The 19825-nt window shown below is 45.7% G+C and overlaps 1 protein-coding gene across 6 annotated transcripts in view; it reads right to left on the reverse strand.

Annotated features, from left to right (window-relative positions):
* Positions 1 to 19825, reverse strand: part of LOC111868402 (rho guanine nucleotide exchange factor 12) — a 443237-nt gene that overhangs the window by 397615 nt on the left and 25797 nt on the right. For 5 of the 6 annotated variants that reach the window (XM_023859003.2, XM_023859000.2, XM_023859001.2 and 2 more), the window contains exons 3-4: positions 19498 to 19547; positions 7136 to 7193 (exon numbers count right to left, since the gene is read on the reverse strand). In XM_023859003.2, coding sequence (XP_023714771.1) covers positions 7136 to 7193; positions 19498 to 19547 — 108 coding nt within the window. The remainder of the gene's footprint in view (positions 1 to 7135; positions 7194 to 19497; positions 19548 to 19825) is intronic. The other variant, XM_023859005.2, reaches the window with a different exon arrangement.

The raw sequence follows: 19825 nt of genomic DNA on the forward strand, positions 1-19825 counted from the left end.
CCCCCCCCCCCCAAGCACTCTTGTCTCGTCCACCTTCAATTATGCTGCCTCAGAACAAGACAAGGCAAACCCTCGCTAATCAGGATCGAAATATGAAAAATTATGTTCACATTTGAAGTATTGGATTTAGGACGGCAGATGAGTCGCTTGTCTGTTCAGGCAAAACTTGAGACAGTTTCTTCAAATCTGCGTTATTACGTTCAAAAACAAGTTCAGCTTCTGAGTCTTCTATCGAGAATACATGTATGTATACTGTGTTTTTATAATTTCTAAATAAAGGATCTACAGTTACATTTTGGAGCCGGGATAACGCAGTCGGTATAGCGACTGGCTGTGGGCTGGACGACCGAGACGTCAGAGTTCAAGTCCCGGTTGGGACAAGAATTTTCACTTCACATCGTGCAGACTGGCTCTGGAGTCCACCCAGCCTTCTATCAACTGGGTACCGGGGACTCTTTCCTCGGGGATAAACCGGTCGGGGCGTGAAGCTGACCACTCACCTCCAGCTAGCAACGAGGTCAAGAAAATATCGATCTACACATCCACTCCCCTATACGCCTTCATTGCGTAGTACTTAATTAGTTAAGCACAGGGCCAACTTTACCTTTTACAGTGATATTTTACACATTTTCATCAGCGCTGCTTATATCATTAAATTTTCCATTTATTTGTGTTCTGAGTTTGTCTTCTAGGGATACCATTTACTTCCCTAATCCGGATTGGTGAGGGTTTACTGGACCAACTCTGAGACCGATAAAACAATGTCGAAGCACACGTGGCACACGCCTCCTCATATATGCGTCAGGGAGAATGGAGGGCGTATTGCTACTCACCTGAAGATGTCACCTATGCGGTTTCACTTGGTGAGAAGGCCTTAACGAGTTACTGCAATGTAATCAAAAGCTTTACAGGTCTCTGAGATCGTGCCCGTGATGCTAAAGCATCAGCCGTTATGGGAACAAACTCCTGAGTACCCATTACGAATGAAATCAGCTCGGCCGTTCACGCGCATACATACACATCCTATGGTGTNACCGTTACACGGGCACCTACTTCTGATGCTAAAGCATCAGCCGTTGTGGGAACAAACTCCTGAGTACCCAATACAAATAAAATCAGCTCGGCCGTTCACGCGCATACATACACATCCTATGGTGTATAAACCCTTTGCCGGGCAGAGACCTCAAAACTGTCGAGTACAGCCTTTGCTATGCAATAGGCAGATAAACAAACGATCGTTTCTAAGCAACGACTCGGTAAATACGTTCTCGGCGAGACAATATCTGGACTATCGCTAGCAGTGACGCTGTAATTACTTGTAGTTCCGAGTGGTGTGTATGAGTGGTCAATAAATCCATTCACCAATCCACACCCCGTCTACAGTCACACGCATAAATCGTGGCAATATATTATTATTGTTGCTGCTACTGTTATTACTGCTGTTAACGCAAGACAGAACTTATGGGCTGAAGCAACAGCAGGATACACAAAACTGAAAGAGGAAAAATTTATAATTACTATCCTTCGTCCAATATTATTGCGCTGAGCAAATTAAGGAGGATGCGATCGGCAGACCGCAAGGAAAAATTCGACTCATAGAAGACCTAAGAATAGACGGGGCGATATTAAGTTGGTCTACATCTCTCTCTTGTGAGCACGATGACGTAGCTTCGTGTTCAGTAAAATGATTCACATACTCATACCTGAGTAGAGGATTAACTACTGATTTCTCGATAAGAACTCAAGACAGATATGTCACCTTCAAAATTAGTTTTCCTCTTCCAAAGCGCACGGTTTCCCTACATTTCTTCCTCTACTCCATCCATATCACAGTTCAAACACCTCAAATCCCAATGCAACATTCTTAAACACTACAACCATGTTTCCTATTCTCCACTATTCAGACATGGCACTAACAGAATCACAACACCTTTATCCACATCTCTTGATTTATTTGCATTTATAAGTGCAACACCTTTCACACCATTTCGAGGCTCACACGGCATGTCACTGTAGGAGCAAAAGTGCCCGACTTCCTAGCGGGAACCCAGGTTTCAATGACCGACATATATACAAACTATTCATTTATATAAGAAAGAGTCGGGTTTGTTGTACGATGTTACCGTAACTTCGTTACCAAGACCGGACCATGCGCAGCAGCGTCCAACACAATCTGTCACCCGTCCAGACGCCTGAGCCAGAGCAACACCGGCGCCGCTCGCACGCCCTCTACGAAGAGACGCGGCCTGGATTTACTCTGTGCGAGGAAAGGAGGGGAAATATGGACGAATCTATCCGTCAGAACCAAACGAAGTTCATACGTTGCAACAGTTAAGTAAACCCTCGCTAATCCAGGTTAGTTCCTGGGAGATCATCCGGATCAGTGAAGCAAACGGTAGCCCTAAAATACAGCAAATAACTGAGAACACAAATAAATGGGAAATTTAAGTATATAGGTAGTGCTGATCAAAATAAATAAAAATATATCGCTGTAGAGCCTTCATTTAAAACTATAATCAGACAATACATTTATTCATCTATTGAAGACCCAGAAGTTCTATCTGTTTGTGAACGTAACAATGCAGGTTTGAAGAAACTGTCTCAAGTTTTGTCTGAACAGATAACTGACTCATCTGCCTTCCTAAATGCAACGTGTCTTTTAAAACTATGTACGTAACTGTGAACAGCATGTTTCACGTTTCGATACGGATTATTCGACAGCCGGATTAACTGTAACGGGATTAGCGAGGTTTTACTGTACTCCATGCTTCATCATATTTAACAATTTAATCTGCAGTCCTTCCAAAGAATGTATTTGTTCCGCACGATTCTCACAATAAACGGCAGTTATTTCCCCAAACAGCATTAACCGGTTGGTCTTCGTAGAGGAGACGTAATGTGTTCCCTGTGAGGTACGGACTAGATTCTTATATATTATTTGGAAATGTATCTGTGTGTTCCGTATGGTTCTCACAATAAACAGCGACTGTTTCCCTAAACAGCATTAACCGGTTGGGCTTTGTAGCGGAGACGTAATGTGTTTCCTGCGAGGTACGAACTGAATTCTTATATGTAGGGTTAGAGTCTGCAAAAGGAAGAATTTTCGATAACATGTTACTTGTGTGAAATATACATTTGACGAAAGGTCAAGTATATTCATAAGAGACAAACACATCTTCTCGTCAGAGAGGATGTTACATACGGACTATTGCCGCAGATCAGTTGGAAAAAAAATCTCTGGTCATGGGCCTCAAGGGGCCTGACGCCAAGACGAACTGATTGGCGGTAAACCGCCAGTCGTAAAGTAACTCTCTCTCAGTTCTATCTCCTGGGATATAACGCCGTGTAGCCAGCTGAAAGTAAACCGATATTTCGGATGAACATATCACCTCCATCTTCAGAGTCGAAGAATAAGCCAAGCAACAAATCATGACTGACACGTTCCTCCGAAACGTCGGCTGACTTCAAACGGAGTACAAGACGTTACATCCCAGAAGACAGAACTCTTGAATTTGTGTACATTATTTGTATAAACTGCAAGCACCACAGGGTTCAGCTAAATAGCGCCATACTGGCAGACGGTTCATACAGCCACTTTTATACGAGGGCTATTCTGAGAGCTCGCGCATGCGAGGTAGCGTCACATGACTCACTACCTTGTAAACCATCAAGTAACTGGTCACCTAGTGTTTGTTCTTGCCTCTACAGAGTGCGTCTGGGGTCCATTCAGCCTCAGTACCAGGATTCTTCCTGGGGGTAAAGGGCGGCCGGCCTACGCAAAAGGCTGACCTCACCGCCATCTGTGAACCGACTTTCTAGAAAATGTAGCAGCCTCGACGTCTCACAACCCTATGAACCTCCACGGCCTGTTATAGGGATAGTTTTACCTTTTTTAACCTTCTCGTGACTTACAGAAACAAATACCTCAATTAAATCTGTGCGTTCCATTTGTTTTTTTCGAGGAACCGGTCGCTTCCTTTCAGATCCGGCCTTGACAGGGACGTTGCCTTCACCTTTAACGAGACAGGCTGCCCAAACCTGCTTCATAATTTTCAACATTTATGAATTTATTGTGCAATACGAGTGCGGCATTGCTTGAACACCCAGGGCAACAAGGCCGCACTGCTGATAAACACACACCGTTTCTTCCTCGACAGATACCGGCACCGGCCCACGCGTACTATCGTGACGAAAATGCGACAATCGCTTTCACCACGTCATAGACCTCACCGCTAAACGAATTTTCGCTAAATCCGATACTGGCGAGTTTTACTAAAAATTTTTGACACGCAACAATTTTCAGTTTAAACCATTTTAACAATAAGAGTTGGCACAACGGGCTCGACGGCCGTGGTTCGACTTCAGGCAAACGCAAGAGATTTTTCTCTTCTTCACAGCCTTCAGACCGACTCCGGGGCCCACCTAGCCTCCTATCCAATGGGTATAGGAGGCTCTTTATTCCGCGGTATAGCGGCCGGGGCATGAAGGTGACCACTCGCCTCCACTCCCTTACACGTCTTCATGGCGTGGTTCTTAATCAATTAAGAGAGGGGAAACTTTCACATAACTTTAACGGACGCTTTACACGAAGGCTGGCCCGCATCTCGTCTCCGTATGCTTCGTACATAAGTGCACAGACAACTGCAACACAATCTCTTCACGTGTCTTACATGAAGTTACACGGAACCGAACTAGAAGCTTCGCAGTGAGAAGGTACCATCTCGGCAAGACCTAGCGAAGACTTACAAGTATAATAATAAGTTCTCGGAAGAAATAATCGTCTACTTTCCTTTCGCTGTAATTTTAGTGTCTCATAAAAAAGTAGAAAGAAAGTCAATGAATCAATACTGTTTGGGAGGCTGAAATGTTGGTATTACTGATTGTAAGATTTATGGTATACGTCGCTGGAATGGGCTCAGATGGCATGATACACATAACCACGTTCCATGAGATCGATTATGGCATTTAAGTTAGGCTATTACAGTAACAATGAGATGTAATGTTGGTATTACAGATCTAAGGGTTAATGAAGTACGCTGTTGACATGACTTCATGTGGAACGGTATACGTACCAGGCTTCATATAGATTTATCCAGGCACGCAAAAGTTGTTAGGGAGCAGATACACAGACAGCATGGTGATCACATAAGCGTAGTTTCATTTTTTCGAAATATGGAAAGTAAGCTAAAAACAAATAAATAATGTCAAAGGTTAGTTTGTCCTTGTGCTTATTTAAGCATCACGATAATAACACGTATAGAGGAGCGGACATTCCTGACCTAGGCACCAGAGAGAAGAGAGTGATCAGCTTGAAGCTCTGGTCATTTCATTCACAGGAGCAAAGCCCCCGATGCTGTTAGACCTTAAAATAAAATCTGTTATATTAAACCCAAAATACAAACTCTTTCGATCAGACTCCACCTTCAAAAGCTAACAAATTCCACATCTTTCATGGAACCCGAACGATAACAAGAACCCTGGGCCAGCTCAATCCCGTCCACGCCCTCAAATCACATTCCTTTCAGATCTACGCATAGGTCTTCCGAGCGCTTGGATCCATTTCTAAACCCCTGTGTGTGCTGCATGTCACTCCCATCTCATCGTCCTCAGTTTGATAACAATTCAACCGGTTAATTCGAAAAGGGGACGTATTTCCATTTCAGCCATTGGACACACTCCCTTTTTCCAACTTGCTGATTTAATTACAATTTTGAGAAGGAAAAAATCTCGCCCTCGTATGATTTCGCGTAGCCAAACGCTCTAGAATTGAATTCGGGAGGTGTTCGGTTCGAATCTCGGCCCAGAACCGCGATCCCAAGTGACGATTTTCGTGGTTTTCCTCAATCCCTCAAAGCAAATGCCAGGGTAGTATCTTGATGTGATCACGGCCGTTCCTTCCAAGTCTTTTGCAATTCATCATTCAACTTTCGTGGCATCATACAATGAATTGGTGTCGTTAAATAACACACGAAACGGGACCCCACGGCTCGCCTTGAACGGAATCTTCATCATCCAGGCCCCAAATCCTGGGGTCTTTTTACCAAATACATGAGACTGATAAAAGTGTATGACAGACTGTCGCAAAGCACAGGATATTTGCCGCTGCATACGTCTATGTATGTATGTATGCCAGGACAGCGTAGTCGTTATAGCGACTGGCTACGAAGCTGGGCGACCGAGGGGTCGGAGTTCGCGGCCCGGTAGGGTCAAGAATTTTCTCTTCTCCACGTCGTCCAGACCGGTTCTGGGCCCGCCCAGCCTCATATCCAATGGGTACCGGAGACTCCTCCGGGGATAAAGCGGCAGGTGCGTGAAGCTGACCACACATCTCAAACTAGTGACAGGAATATGTGGATCTATACAGAGTGTTTCACGACTTTAGGGCATAACTGTAGGAGGTGACTTCCTAGGTCTTCGTGATCAAAAAAGTTCATATAAACATGTGTCCGATTTTGGACGGTTACGGAGTTATGACCGTTTTTTCATTCCCGTACACGCCCTCGTGTGAACCGCGTCTATCANTCATAACTCCGTAACCGTCCAAAATCGGACACATGTTCATGTTTTGATCACAAGACCTAGGAAATCACCTCCTGCTGTTATGCCCTAAAGTCGTGAAACACCATGTATATCCACTCCCTCATATACCCTCATGGCGTAGTGCTTAATTAGTTACGCAAACGGACAACTTTACCTTTCTACCTTTGATCGCGTTGAAATCAAATCACATCTTTCAAACTCAGTTATAACTAGGTAAAATGGTAAGAGCCCGTGAAGGCCCATAGGGTCGTGAGACGTCGAGACTCCCACATTTTCTCAAGACAACCGACTGACAGATGAAAGTAAGGTTGTCAGCCCTACGCGCCGGCCGTCCTTTACCTCCCAGGAAGATTCCTGGTACTCACTTTTGTTAGAGGCTGAATCGACCCCAGGGCCATAGTGTGGCTGGAAGGCTTAGGTAAATTTAAAAAATCTACGCCACCGGGAGCCGGACCCGCGGCTTGTAGCATAGTGCCGGATGTAAAGAGGAATACCTGTAATGTGATCAAGGACTGCTGACTGCCTCACGATCTTCGCTTCTCTCCGAAACATATCACACACACACATATGCACACAGAGAAAACAGGTTACTTACATTTGATGAGGCCCACCACTTCCGTGTGCGTCGACTGCATTACATTAACACCGTTCACCTAGTGGCAAAATGAGAAAAAAGACAAAACATTACATTAAGGTAACGTACTCAAGTTCTCATGAAGTGAGGTGGTTTGGCACCATAACGTGACCGAAAGTCATGTGACATGTTATTACAAGTGCTATTGTCAGGGATGTGACGTCGTTTAGTCCGGCAGAATTTCACCGACGTTTCGAAAGAACGTATTGCTTAAATCTCCAGGGTCGAGTAAAGAGCGACGTAAGTAATCACCAAACTTGCCGGATGCTTCTTCCGTTGACTCTCAGACCATACAAATGAGGGCAGTCCGTTTCTCCGAAACGTCGGTGAACAGATTATACGGCCTCTGATCCCACACTGAAGCCTTGAGCCAGAGAGGGGAGTACAGTATAGCAGAAGAGCAGGTGAACCAGAAAATCATGGGACAAGTAACAGACACATAGCATCAGGTTCGCTGGCTTCGCCCCTCCATGCGTCTGATCAGGACAATATGAAAATTAAGACTCTGGAATAGTGAGTAGTGAATTCAGACATGGGCCGCGGGATTTTGATTTTCTTACCCCTTCAAAGCCCATTGGTTACTACATGTACCACCTGCTTTAACGTACTAAAACTCTCCATACTGCCCACACAATGTATCTGTGTGTTGCGTATGGCTCTCACAGTAAACAGCGACTGTTTCCCCAAACAGCATTAACCGGTTGGGCTTTGTAACGGAGACGTAATGTGTTTCCTGTGAGGTACGGAATGAATTCTTATATATTATTTGGAGTGTATTGTGTGTTCTGTATGGTTCTCACAGTAAACAGCGACTGTTTCCCCTAAGAGCATTAACCAGTTGGGCTTTGTGGCGGAGACGTAATGTGTTTCCTGTGAGGTACTAACTGAATTTTTATGGTGAATTGCGTCATTACGAACGATAATTTGGTGAACTTTACAGCAGAGGGGTTTGATTTTTATTAATTTAAATCGGGATAGAAGCATGAATCGTCTGAAGTCTGGAATTCATACAAATATTTAACATTTAGTTCCTACTTCAGAAAAGGTGCAGTGTCTAGATAACAAAGATCAACCAGTTAAAGACGTTTAGATAAATAATCGCCACGTACTTTGAGAATCATATAAAACACACAAATATATTGCGTGGCCAAACTGCAGAATCCTTTCAAGTTCAATCAGGCGGCATATATACTAACTGTACCTTAAAAGAGTTAATACGAATAATATCCAGATTCCTTGCTGGAATCCGTAATGCAAGATCATTAATATTAAAGGAGATATTACATATACAAGCCACCGTCTTTGAAAGGGTTAATCGCTCAAAATCATGTCCTGATCACAGACTTACATTTATTCAGTTCCTCTGGGCGAAGAACGCATAGCGGGAAGCACTACCCCCCGCCCCACACCAACCGAGTTCGAGAAATAAATTACTGACGTCTGACAAAGAGTAAAATAAAGTAAGTAAGAAGTAAGGCCCGTGGGGTTGTGAGACGTCGAGGCTCCCACATTTTCTATAAGTAAGGCCCGTGGGGTTGTGTGACGTCGAGGCTCCCACATTTTCTATACAATTGGCTCTCAGATGGCGGTGAGGTTGTCACCTTACGCGCCGGCCAGCTCCCTTTACTCATCAGGAAGATTCCTGGTAGTCATTTCTTTTTGAGGCTGAGTCGACCCCAGGGCTATAGTGCAGCTGGAAGGATTAGGTCAGCTGAAAAATCCAATGCCATAATCGGGAACCGAACTCGCGACCTTCCAGCTTGTAGCATAGTGCCTCAACCAACTACGCTGACAAACAGTAACCACGACAAACATACGAAGGATTTCACGTTCTCACAGCGGTGCTTATGAAGAGTCCTATCCTCGGGATATAACGAAGGACACAGAATATAATTTTCTCATAAGGTTCGCAGGCTTCGCCCGCTAGTCCTTCTGATAAGACTCTGGGATCGTTGGAGGCGGTGGCTTGAGACGGACCGTGGATTTTGGTTTTCTGAATTAACAGTAAACTGCAAACGTTGGAGAAACAGAGAGGATTTTATGGCCTTCATAGCGGAGAGATAGAGTTTCGCTTAATTTAAATCGGGAGGATTGCATGACAAGTCCCAACTGTTTGAAGCCTCGACTGCATGTAAATAGTAAATAATTTAGTTCCTACCCCCAACGAAACCATCGTGTCTCCAAATATAAACCAGTTAATGAAGTATCTTTCAGAAATTTTTCTCGGTGAGGTCACTGGATTTTTAATTGGCCTAATCCTGCCAGCCGCACATTGACCCTGGGGTCGACTCAGCCTCTAACAGAAATGAGTACCAAGCATCTTCCTGGGAGAGTAAAGGGCGGCCGGGGGGCGCATAAGGATAACTTCACCGTCGTCTGTGAGCCAACTGTCTAGAAAATGTGGGAGCCTCGACGTCTCACAACCCTGTGGGCCCCGAATGGCGTGTTCAGGGTTAGCTTTACCTTTTATCTCAAAAGATAATATATCTCAAAGACATCAGCAATCCAGAAAGTACGTAAGTTAAGACGTGCAGTTTGGATTCTGTATCCGTCTTCAGGTGGAACCTACTCAGTTCGGCCCAATCGATACAGCTAGTCCCTATCTCCGGGCACAAGCACCAACACAAGAGGGGGTATATATACCAAGCACAGCATGAACCATCTGCGAGAGTTAAGCCAAATATTAAGACTGAGCAGATTTCACTTGAAAACGAGTCTCCGAAACGTTGTTTTATATAAAAACAGGACGATGGATGACGTCCAGAAACACAATNTATCTGCGAGAGTTAAGCCAAATACAGTAGAACTTGGTTATAACGTCATCAAAGGGACCTAAAAATAGTGTCGTTATAAACGAATGTCGTTGTAACCGAAATGGGCACTTCCACAGTAGCCTTATGTTAGTCACGTAAAAATCTACCAAAAACCGAGTTAAAATGTTGCATTTTTTAGTGAAATACGTAGTTAAGTACAGACTAACGTAACATTAACGTGGAATTGCCCAAATGTGTAATATCAAAGACATATTACAGCGCTTTTCACTGACAATACACACCGCACTAATACTGTATATTAAAGGTAGGCCTACTCACCAAATTACAGTAGATTACATCAATTGTTGTGCCTTACTGTACCTAGATACGAGTACAGTAATCAGTTATCTTCATCTGTTTCCTGTTACTTGCCCAATACACACTTTCTAAATTACGTTCAATGTCCATATCAGAGAAATTCAGGAATGAAAATGACGTTACATACGAGGTTGATGCATTTGTGCATGTCGTACTAAGCAAGGTATAAAACGGTTGCTTTATGAGGAAGTAGTTCGTACCATTGAATATTTGACGCAATAGACAAGGTGTCGCAGAAACCGATGTTGCTATAACCAAGTTTTACTGTATTAAGACTGAGCAGATTTCACTTGAAAACGAGTCTCCGAAACGTTCTGTTTTATATAAAAACAGGACGATGGATGACGTCCAGAAACACAATAACTGTAATCGTCACAAACTTTCTTATCTTACTTACGATATAAAGCAGATGAAAAGAAATAAAACCGGATAAGCCACCAGGGTAGAATGACCGATGAAAAGATACCGAAACAAATTCTACAGTACAAACTAAAAGGACGCTGAGCCTGAGGAAAACTTAAGAAAAGCTGGGATGGGCGCCTGATGTCGGAACAGGCTTGACTTCCTACACCATAACATTCCTTTGTGGTAACTTTGTGTGCTTCATCGGCAGCCAGACTGCACGGCGCCTGACGCCCTGATGATTAGTGAATATGATCCTATACCGGCAAATACCTGGAGGGACTGAGGAATACTACGAAACAAGTTGGTCCGGGTGGGGCACGCGGTAGCGTAGTTGCTTGAGGAACTGTGCTACAAGCCGGAAGGTCGCAGGTACAAGTCCCAATAAGGCCACTGGATTATTCAATTTACCTAATCCTTCCAGCCGCACTATGGCCCTGGGGTCGACTCAGCCTCTAACATAAATGAGTACCAGGAATATTCTCGGAATGTTCTTAGGGGTAAAGGGCGGCCGGCGCGTAAGGCTCACAACCTTGCCGCCATCTGTGAGCCGATTGTCTAGAAAATGTGGGAACCTCAACATCTCGCAACCCTATGGGTCTCCACGGCCTGTTTCAGGGATAGCTTTACTTTACTTCTTTTACTTTACCTCAGTCCGCGTAGCTTGTGACCCATCCGACATTCCGACCGGGAACCTAGCGAATGCAAGTCTAGTGGGCCGCGGCGGCCCGGGTTCGTTCCCAGGTAAGGTCAAGTGGGATTTGTGACGGACTCAATGTCACTGGGACAGGTTAGCTCCAAGTATTTCGGTCTCCTCTACAGCGACGTCACTTAGTCTCGATACTGAGGCATCGTTACCACGCTTACCGAGAAGAGCTGATCGCCTGCGTACTGAGTGTCTGATAGGATACAGACTTCACATGGTCTAGATACTGAGGCATCGTTACCACGCTTACCGAGAAGAGCTGATCGCCTGCGTACTGAGTGTCTGATAGGATACAGACTTCACATGGTCTAGATACTGAGGCATCGTTACCACGCTTACCGAGAAGAGCTGATCGCCTGCGTACTGAGTGTTTGATACGATACAGGCGTCACATGGTCTAGATACTGAGGCATCGTTACCACGCTTACCGAGAAGAGCTGATCGGCTGCGTACTGAGTGTTTGATACGATACAGGCGTCACATGGTCTAGATACTGAGGCATCGTTACCACGCTTACCGAGAAGAGCTGATCGGCTGCGTACTGAATGTATGATACGATACAAACATCACAGCAATGCTTCTACTGCCGCGGGAATGATACACAGACACAAACGTCAAGGTGGTTGAGGCTGCAACCCGAAAGGTCGTGGGTACGATCCCCGATGTCACTACATTTTTCAATCGGCCTAATCCTTCCAGCCGCACTTCGGCCTTGGGAGTCGACTCAGCCTCTAACAGAAATGAGGACCAGGAGTGTTTCTGCGGGTAAAGGGAGGCCTTCCGCGGCATAAGGCTGACAACCTCAACGCAATCGGTGAGCCGATTGTCTAGAAAATGTGGGAAGTCTCACAACCCTATGGGACTTCACGGCCTGTTACTGGGATAGCATACATTTTTTTATTAAAACACTTCGATAAACGTCTTTCTTATTAAGTACTATAAGCCCTATGCACAGCGCACTCCACTGGAGACCTACGGACTTCATGAGAAGTCGCCACAGAGTCCAGACACAGCGCAGAGGGATTTTGGTTTAAAATTAATATTTTCTGTACTAAATTAAATCAGGGGACACAGGCCTAAGAGCAAGCTTACATAAACTTATATTTTGTCTTTAATTAAACTGGCTGAATCTGCAGTCACGGACAGCTGATAACGGGCTGTCCTCCAGACTATTGGCTCGTTCGACAAACATCCATCACATTAGTCTAGACTCCAAATCGTCAAGCTGTAGTACTACACAGCAGCATCCTACTGCACATCACGTTGCTGGCTCCACCGCCTCACGTGCAACGCGTCTTTCCATACAATTAAAAGTTTTACGCATCACACAGCTCTATACAAGTTTTGCACTCGTAAAAAGACACACAGCATGACAGAACAGGAAGAACAACCCATCAATTCTAGTGCACATGCGCACAGAGTGGATAACCAAAGCCATGATAAGAGAAACACATTTGTTATACAAAACTATAATTTTGCCTGTGGTTCTGTATGGGTGTGAAAATTGGTCTCTGACATGAAGGGAGGAACATAGACTGAGGGCATTTGAGAACGGTGTTGAGGAGAATATTTGGACCAAAGAGAGATGAAGTGACAGGAAATTGGAGAAAACTGCATAATGAGGAGCTTCATAACTTGTACTCTTCTCCAAGTATAATTAGAATGATAAATTCATGAAGGATCCGGTGGGCAGGGCATGTAGCACGAATGGAGGAGAAGAGGAATGCGTATAGGATATTGGTGGGAAAGCCAGAAGGAAAGAGACCATTGGGAAGACCCAGACGTAGGTGGGTGTACAATATTAAAATGGATCTTAGAGGGATAGGATGGTATGGATTGGATTGGATTGATCTGGCGCAGGATAGGGACCAGTGGAGGGCTCTTGTCAACACGGTAATGAACCTTCGGGTTCCATAAAATGCTGGGACGTTCCTGAGTAGCTGCAGAATTGGCGGCTGCTCGAGAAGGGCTCAGCTCCGTGAGTAAGCAAGTTCTGCGAACAGCTTCCAGCACGTGTTACAGGCGAGACGGTGACACCAGCAACACGTGATGCCGGCGAATGACGTACTGTATTTAGCAAGAAGAGATCGTGGCTTAATCGAGGCACCACCGAGGAACTTTTTTGAGAGAGACTGAGTAAAATAACGAAAACCGTCAGTCAGACTACAGAGCCAGAGCCTAACCGCAGCTTTACCGGGCTCGGTAAAACGTAAAGTTTTCCTTGTGCTTAACTAATCAAGCACTATGCCATGAAAACATACGGGGAAGTGGAGGTACAACTCCACGATTCTTGGACCTCGGCAATATACGGAGGTAAGTAGTCAGCTTCAAGCATAGTTGCTTTAACCGCAGGGGAAAAGCCCCCAGTACCCTTTGGATAGGAACCCCTATGAAGACTGTGGAGTAAATAAAAACATCTTTCCCCTGCCGGGTATCGAACCCAGGGACGTTCAGCCCGCCACTATACCGACTGAGGTACTCCGGCTCTTCTACTTAATCATTAACAAAAATATGAGGCAGTGCTACAGCGTCTCTGCAAGGGGTATTTCGGGTGTGTTTGGAACGGTGACTACAGCAGAATCAAGTCAGCATTTGCTACATGCTACCCCGTAGTAAAAAAAGGTGGAAGTTGGGGAGTATAGGGGAGTGGACGTATAGACCCACGTTTTCTTGACCTCGGCACTGGTTGCAGGTGAGTGGTCAGCATCACGCCCCGGCCGCTTTACCCCGGGTACCCATTTGATAGGAGGTTGGGTGGACCCCAGAACCGGTCTGGACGACATGGAGAGGTGAAAATTCTTGACCCCACCGGGATTCGAACTACGAAACCTTAGGTCGTCCAGCTCGTAGCCAGCCGCTATACCGACTGCGTTATCCCGGCTCACCCCGTTGTAAAAATTATACAAAACAAGGAATATATAAATAAATTACAGAATTAAAAACAGCAAACAGAAAATTAAAAAGCTCTCCAGGCAAAACATTTTTCTCGCCGAAACTAAATACACATGGAACTTCCCCAGGGCCGTCCCAGAACAAAACTAGACTAGAACTAACACAAGGGAAATGCCAAAAATAAAACCAACAGCAAATTAAACAACCTCCTTCCTGATTCTGTTCACGTTTGTGTACAAACCCCAACTGCAACATGCCAAGGTATTTACATCACACCTGCAAGCCTTCCCGAGCTTTATCCTCACTCCTTGTCGGCCATTTAACGAAGCTGCCACGCAAGGAAGCCGGGATAGCTGTCGGTATACACGTAGCGACTAGCTACGGACGCGACGACCGAGGGGTCGGGGTTCGATTTCCGGTAGGGTCGGAAATTCTCTATTCTCCGCGTCTTCCAAACCGGCTCTGAGGCCCACCCAGACTGGGGCTCGTTCCCCGTGGGTAAAGCTATCGAGGAGTGAACCTGACCACTCACCTCCAGCTAGTGCAGGTCAAGAAAACGTGGAGCTATACATTCACTCCCCCATACGCCTTCATCGCGTACCACTTAATTAGTTAACCACAGGGTCTTTACCTTGCCTCAGGATGGAAGGAAGGGCGGCAGTGGCCTAACTGATAAATTCCTGAACGGCCAGGGGAAACCCATGAAAACCTCAGTGTCCAGAGTAGGTGTCGGGGCCAAGATTCGAACTGGGCACCTGCAATGGAAAACATTACCGCTGCACTCAGACTGCACGGTATGAAGACGTATGGGGGAGTGGAGATATAGCTCCACGAATCTAGACCTCGGCACTGGACCCGCCCCCAGCGGAAACAGCGCCCGGTAGCCACTGTATAGAACACTGGGTGAGGCTGTGGCCGTTGTGGAAAACAGAATACTCCCCTGTCCCTGTCGGGGTTACAATACCCGTTTCCAAACAATAAATTCAATGTGTCCCACTTCAAAAGGGTGAATTATTTGAACCTGCTGTCTGTCACACACACACACACACACACACACACCTTGTCCAACGACTGAGCCTGGTGAATGATATCGCGTTTTAGCGTGTAGAAACACGTTTCCGCGGCAACGAAAACGAATGCAACAAGAGGTACTGTTGGAAGCTTGTGTTTTCTACTCGGTTCGCGCAAAAGGGGCTATAAGGTGGGCAAATGAAGCAATAAGGGACGGACCCTGTGTGGAGGCGGGGTCGAATACCTCCACTGTGACCCTGCGAGTAGTAGGAGGCGACGAAAAGGGAAGTCTCAAATCTGAGACAGTAAAATGTGGTCGCGAGTCCGAAGAGACTCGGACCCGAGAGAGACTGCACTGGCAAGGGTCAGCAGCATATATAAAAGAGAGAACCGCCCTCTCGTCAAAGACGGCGCCCCACAGAAGCAAGACCGTAACTGTCAAACGGTAATAATTAATATCTGGTCATGAGCCCCAGATTGGGCTCGACACCAAGACTCACTGACTGACCGACCGTCAGTCGCAATGTGACTTTTACTTTGACAATAAGGGACGGGGGTCGAATACCTCCATCGTGACCCTGCGAGTCGTAGGGGGCGACGAAAAGGGAAGTCTCACATCTGAGACGGTAAAATATGGTCGCGAATCCCAAGGGACTCGGACCCGAGAAAGATTGCGCTGGCAAGGGCCAGCAGCATATACAAAAGACAGACCCGTCCTCTTGTCAGAGAGGGCTCCCCACAGAAACAAGACCGTAACTGTCAAATGGTAATAAGTAATATCTGGTCATGAGTCCCAGATTGGGTTCGACACCAAGATTTTGTGACTTAAGACTTTGACAATAAGGGACAGAACTCAAGTTCATCAAGTGGGGTCGAATACCTTCACCGTAGCCCTGTGAGTCATAGGAGGCGATTAAAAGTGAACCCAGTTCCTGGGGGTATAACTGAGGCATGTGTACCTGGGACATAAATACGGGGCCCTGCCCCTCCAGGTTGGGGGAGTCTCGAATCTGAGACAATAAAATGTGAACCTCCCCCTTTCCCTTCTTCTCTCTAATGCTACTCACTACGAGAGCCGTGAAGAGGGAAGTAGCAGCCCATCGCCGCTGGCTCTATTGCTCTGTTCGCACGCTCCCCGAGATAGACGTGGGGTTTCCAAGCTATGTGGAGAAGCTACAGTGATATGTTGGCCTCAGAAAACAACATAGAAAATTTAATAACAAAATAAATAAATTACAGACATAATAAAGAAACACATAATCCTGGCAGAACACGGGGTACAACAACCCAATACACGATTGCTAAGCAATCTCTCGTCGCCAGAACTTGCGACGCAAAATAAACCAACTCGTCCCAGTTTCCAACTTCCCTTGGGTTTTGAATGGGTTACCCCCTAGCAAACACAAATAATACAGATGCAGGTAAATACAAAATGATAACACGCATCGCAACCGTCCTACCCAACGGCTTGCGATGCGGGCAGCCTTACTTTACCAGCCCGCCAGATACTAAACCAAATTTTTAAGTACCCCAGCCGAAATGGAATTTCCAACAACGATCCCTGCTATCTGGTAATCGCCTTCTCCGGTCAACGTCGTCCGACAGACTGCACAGTACGTCTATCCTCGTTCCGAGACTAGGAAGTGGGAAGGGGACACTAGTACCTCAACATTATTAGGGGTGGGGATCGATTCCGGGAATGGCAGCCGCCATGACGTCACGCCGAGAGCGAGCTTACCTTCAGCACTTCTCAAATGTGGTCATGAGTCCGCAGGACTAAGAATTGAGAATGCCTGCGCTGGCGAGTACCTGAAGCAACTGTAAACGGCAGACCCATCCTCTCGTCAGAGGATATTATATAAGGCATATAACCGCAAGTGTTCACTTGGAAAATAAAAATTGTGGTCGTGGTTCTCGAGGGGCTTGTCGCCAAGACGAACTGATTAGCGGTAAACCGTCAGTCGTAAAGTAACTCTGACTGCATATGGGACAGTTGAAAGGGGGGCCGTAGTCCAGATAGGACTTGAACACGGAAGTTGAGGAATAGCCATTGCTGGAAGCCGTTACCACGAAACGTCTAGTGAACACACTGCAGACTGTCCTGCAATGATTTGTAAAGTCTGGAAATAGGCGCTAGTGTTATAGTTACTTGTAGTTATGGCCTGTAAGTGGTCAACAAACCCAATTATCCAAAACCTCGTCTACTGTCACCCCTAAACCGGGACAATACATACTGAAGATTACAGTCACCCAGGATGTGATGCTGTGCAGTTTTGCAGTTGCTTACTGTCATCTTGGAGAATAGTACTACCTCCATTATCAGGATAAAGTGTGGAAATGAAGTGGAAAGAAGGTGGGACGGGAGAGGGGCCCTGAGCGACCAACATAACTTTCTCCACGCTCGGACTTACTATTCCACTATGAAGATGGAGGCAGCACGAAACTTCGAATCGTTGGTAAACATCTACCAGTCCGCCATACTGTGTTGGATGTGAAGTTCCCAGGGATGTTATGAAGTCAGGTAACAGTGCAGTGTAGCGGAGCAACCTACTGCCTCCATCTACGGTAATACCGTGTCTCACGGTGTTGTCGCTTGCAGATTTACTTATACTTTTTCTTCAACCCTGAAGAGGGGGGCGATACGTTCCTCCGAAACGTCGGTTAACACCACATATACACGGTGCCAAATCCCAGAAGACTGCTTTCTTCAAAATGTGGGAGGTTTGAATGGAACAGCCTAAATGCTACTAAGCAACGTCACAAAGTCGCTGCCGCGAGAACGTCTGATCTCGCGTGTTTCGCCGTTTATACTCGTATACTTCATAAGTCTGCAGAATTGAAGATGATAACAGTTAAGTCAGTGGTCAATGCCATCAACCCTTCGCAGGACTGTGGTGTCTCCAACGTGACGTAACGGTCAGTAACCTGATATTTCCGCCAAGTGAATACATGGCTTGGTCTGCTTTCCACTGGCTGACTTTGGCAACAAAATCGTGCCTGTTTTCTAGAGGGCGGCCGTTACGACGCTGTCACTACACGGACTATATACGGCGTCGAATGGCTGAATTACATGAATGACGAATTGCAGTTGACTGGGAAGGAAGAGATAGTGGCGTAATTTCAGTTCCCATTCTGGTATTTGCCTGGAAGGGCTGAGGAAAAGCTTTAAAACCCTCAGTCGTAACAGTCAGTATCCCGGTCGAGGTTCGAACCGAGCATCTGTGGAATACGAGTCTAGACAGTTACCGCTATGCCAGCCTGCTCGGACTCACAATACAAAGATATGATGCAGCACATAGGCTGCCGCGTGCCTAGTCACCGCGGCGCGGCGCGTCCTTGAGTTGCCTCCACATATGGAATGGTGCGTGCGAATATACTGAATAAGGGAGTCGCGGACAGCCGACAAGATGTAGTCCTCCAGCTATTGTTACGAAACGTCACATAGGGCCATGGATTTGGGAGGATTCTTTGAATAAACTACCTGACATTAGGGGAGGAACACAGACTGAGGGTGTTTGAGAACAGGGCGCTGAGAATATTTGGACGGAAGAGAGATGCAGTGATGGTAGGTTGGAGAAAACTGCATAATACTCATCGCCAAGTATAATTAGAATGATAAAGTCAAGGAGGATGAGATAGGCAGGGCATGTGGCACGAATTGGGAGAAGAGGAATGCATACAGGATTTCGGTGGGAAAGCCAGAAAGAATGACGCCACTATGAAGACCTAGCCGTAGGTGTATATATAATATTAAGATTAATCTTAAAGCCAGGTAGGATGGGGTGATATAGACTGGATTGATCTGGCTCAGGATATTGACCACTGGAGGGTTCTTTTGAAAACGGTAAGGAACCTTCAGGGTCCATAAAATGTTGCCAGCCAGTAAGGGCAAGAGCCTTCAGCTAAGAGTAGTAACGAGAATCCCCATTGTTAAAACCTCCACCAAGCACCGAGTAGTGCAGGAGTTGCTGATAGATTCTGTAGACGAATGAAGGCGTTAAATCATTACCAGTTCAACGAATTTACTAATCTATAAAGCCTGTGTTTAGTAACTAACCCACGACAATGTGTTAACATAAAAAAATCAGGTCTGGGTTCAAAAAATATTGATTTATAATCATAAACAGAACCAGTCCACCTACAACTAATAATAAAAAATTAACAAAACACGGTGTAAATACCTTGATTATTTTATCACCACTGTGCAAGCCTGCCCTCTCCGCTGCGCCACCTGTGAAAAATGTGCAGAAAAACACCAACTATAAACAAAAACATTAAAACAGAAATGTGAATCAATCCAAAACTACAATCTACACTATGTGCACAGACCTACTCATACCCCGACATACTTCCAAAAAGAAACAGCCAAAATGGAACAAATGGATTTTAGGTTTCTGCCCGTCACCAGTAGTCAAATCTGGCTTCAATTACCCAGCACACAAGCAAGTACAGAGGTTTCGGTTTAAATCCCATATAGGCCTAATAAATGAAAACATCTGACACAGACAA

The sequence above is a fragment of the Cryptotermes secundus genome, unplaced genomic scaffold, assembly GCF_002891405.2.
Source record: "Cryptotermes secundus unplaced genomic scaffold, Csec_1.0 scaffold58, whole genome shotgun sequence".
NCBI classification, from domain to species: domain Eukaryota; kingdom Metazoa; phylum Arthropoda; class Insecta; order Blattodea; family Kalotermitidae; genus Cryptotermes; species Cryptotermes secundus.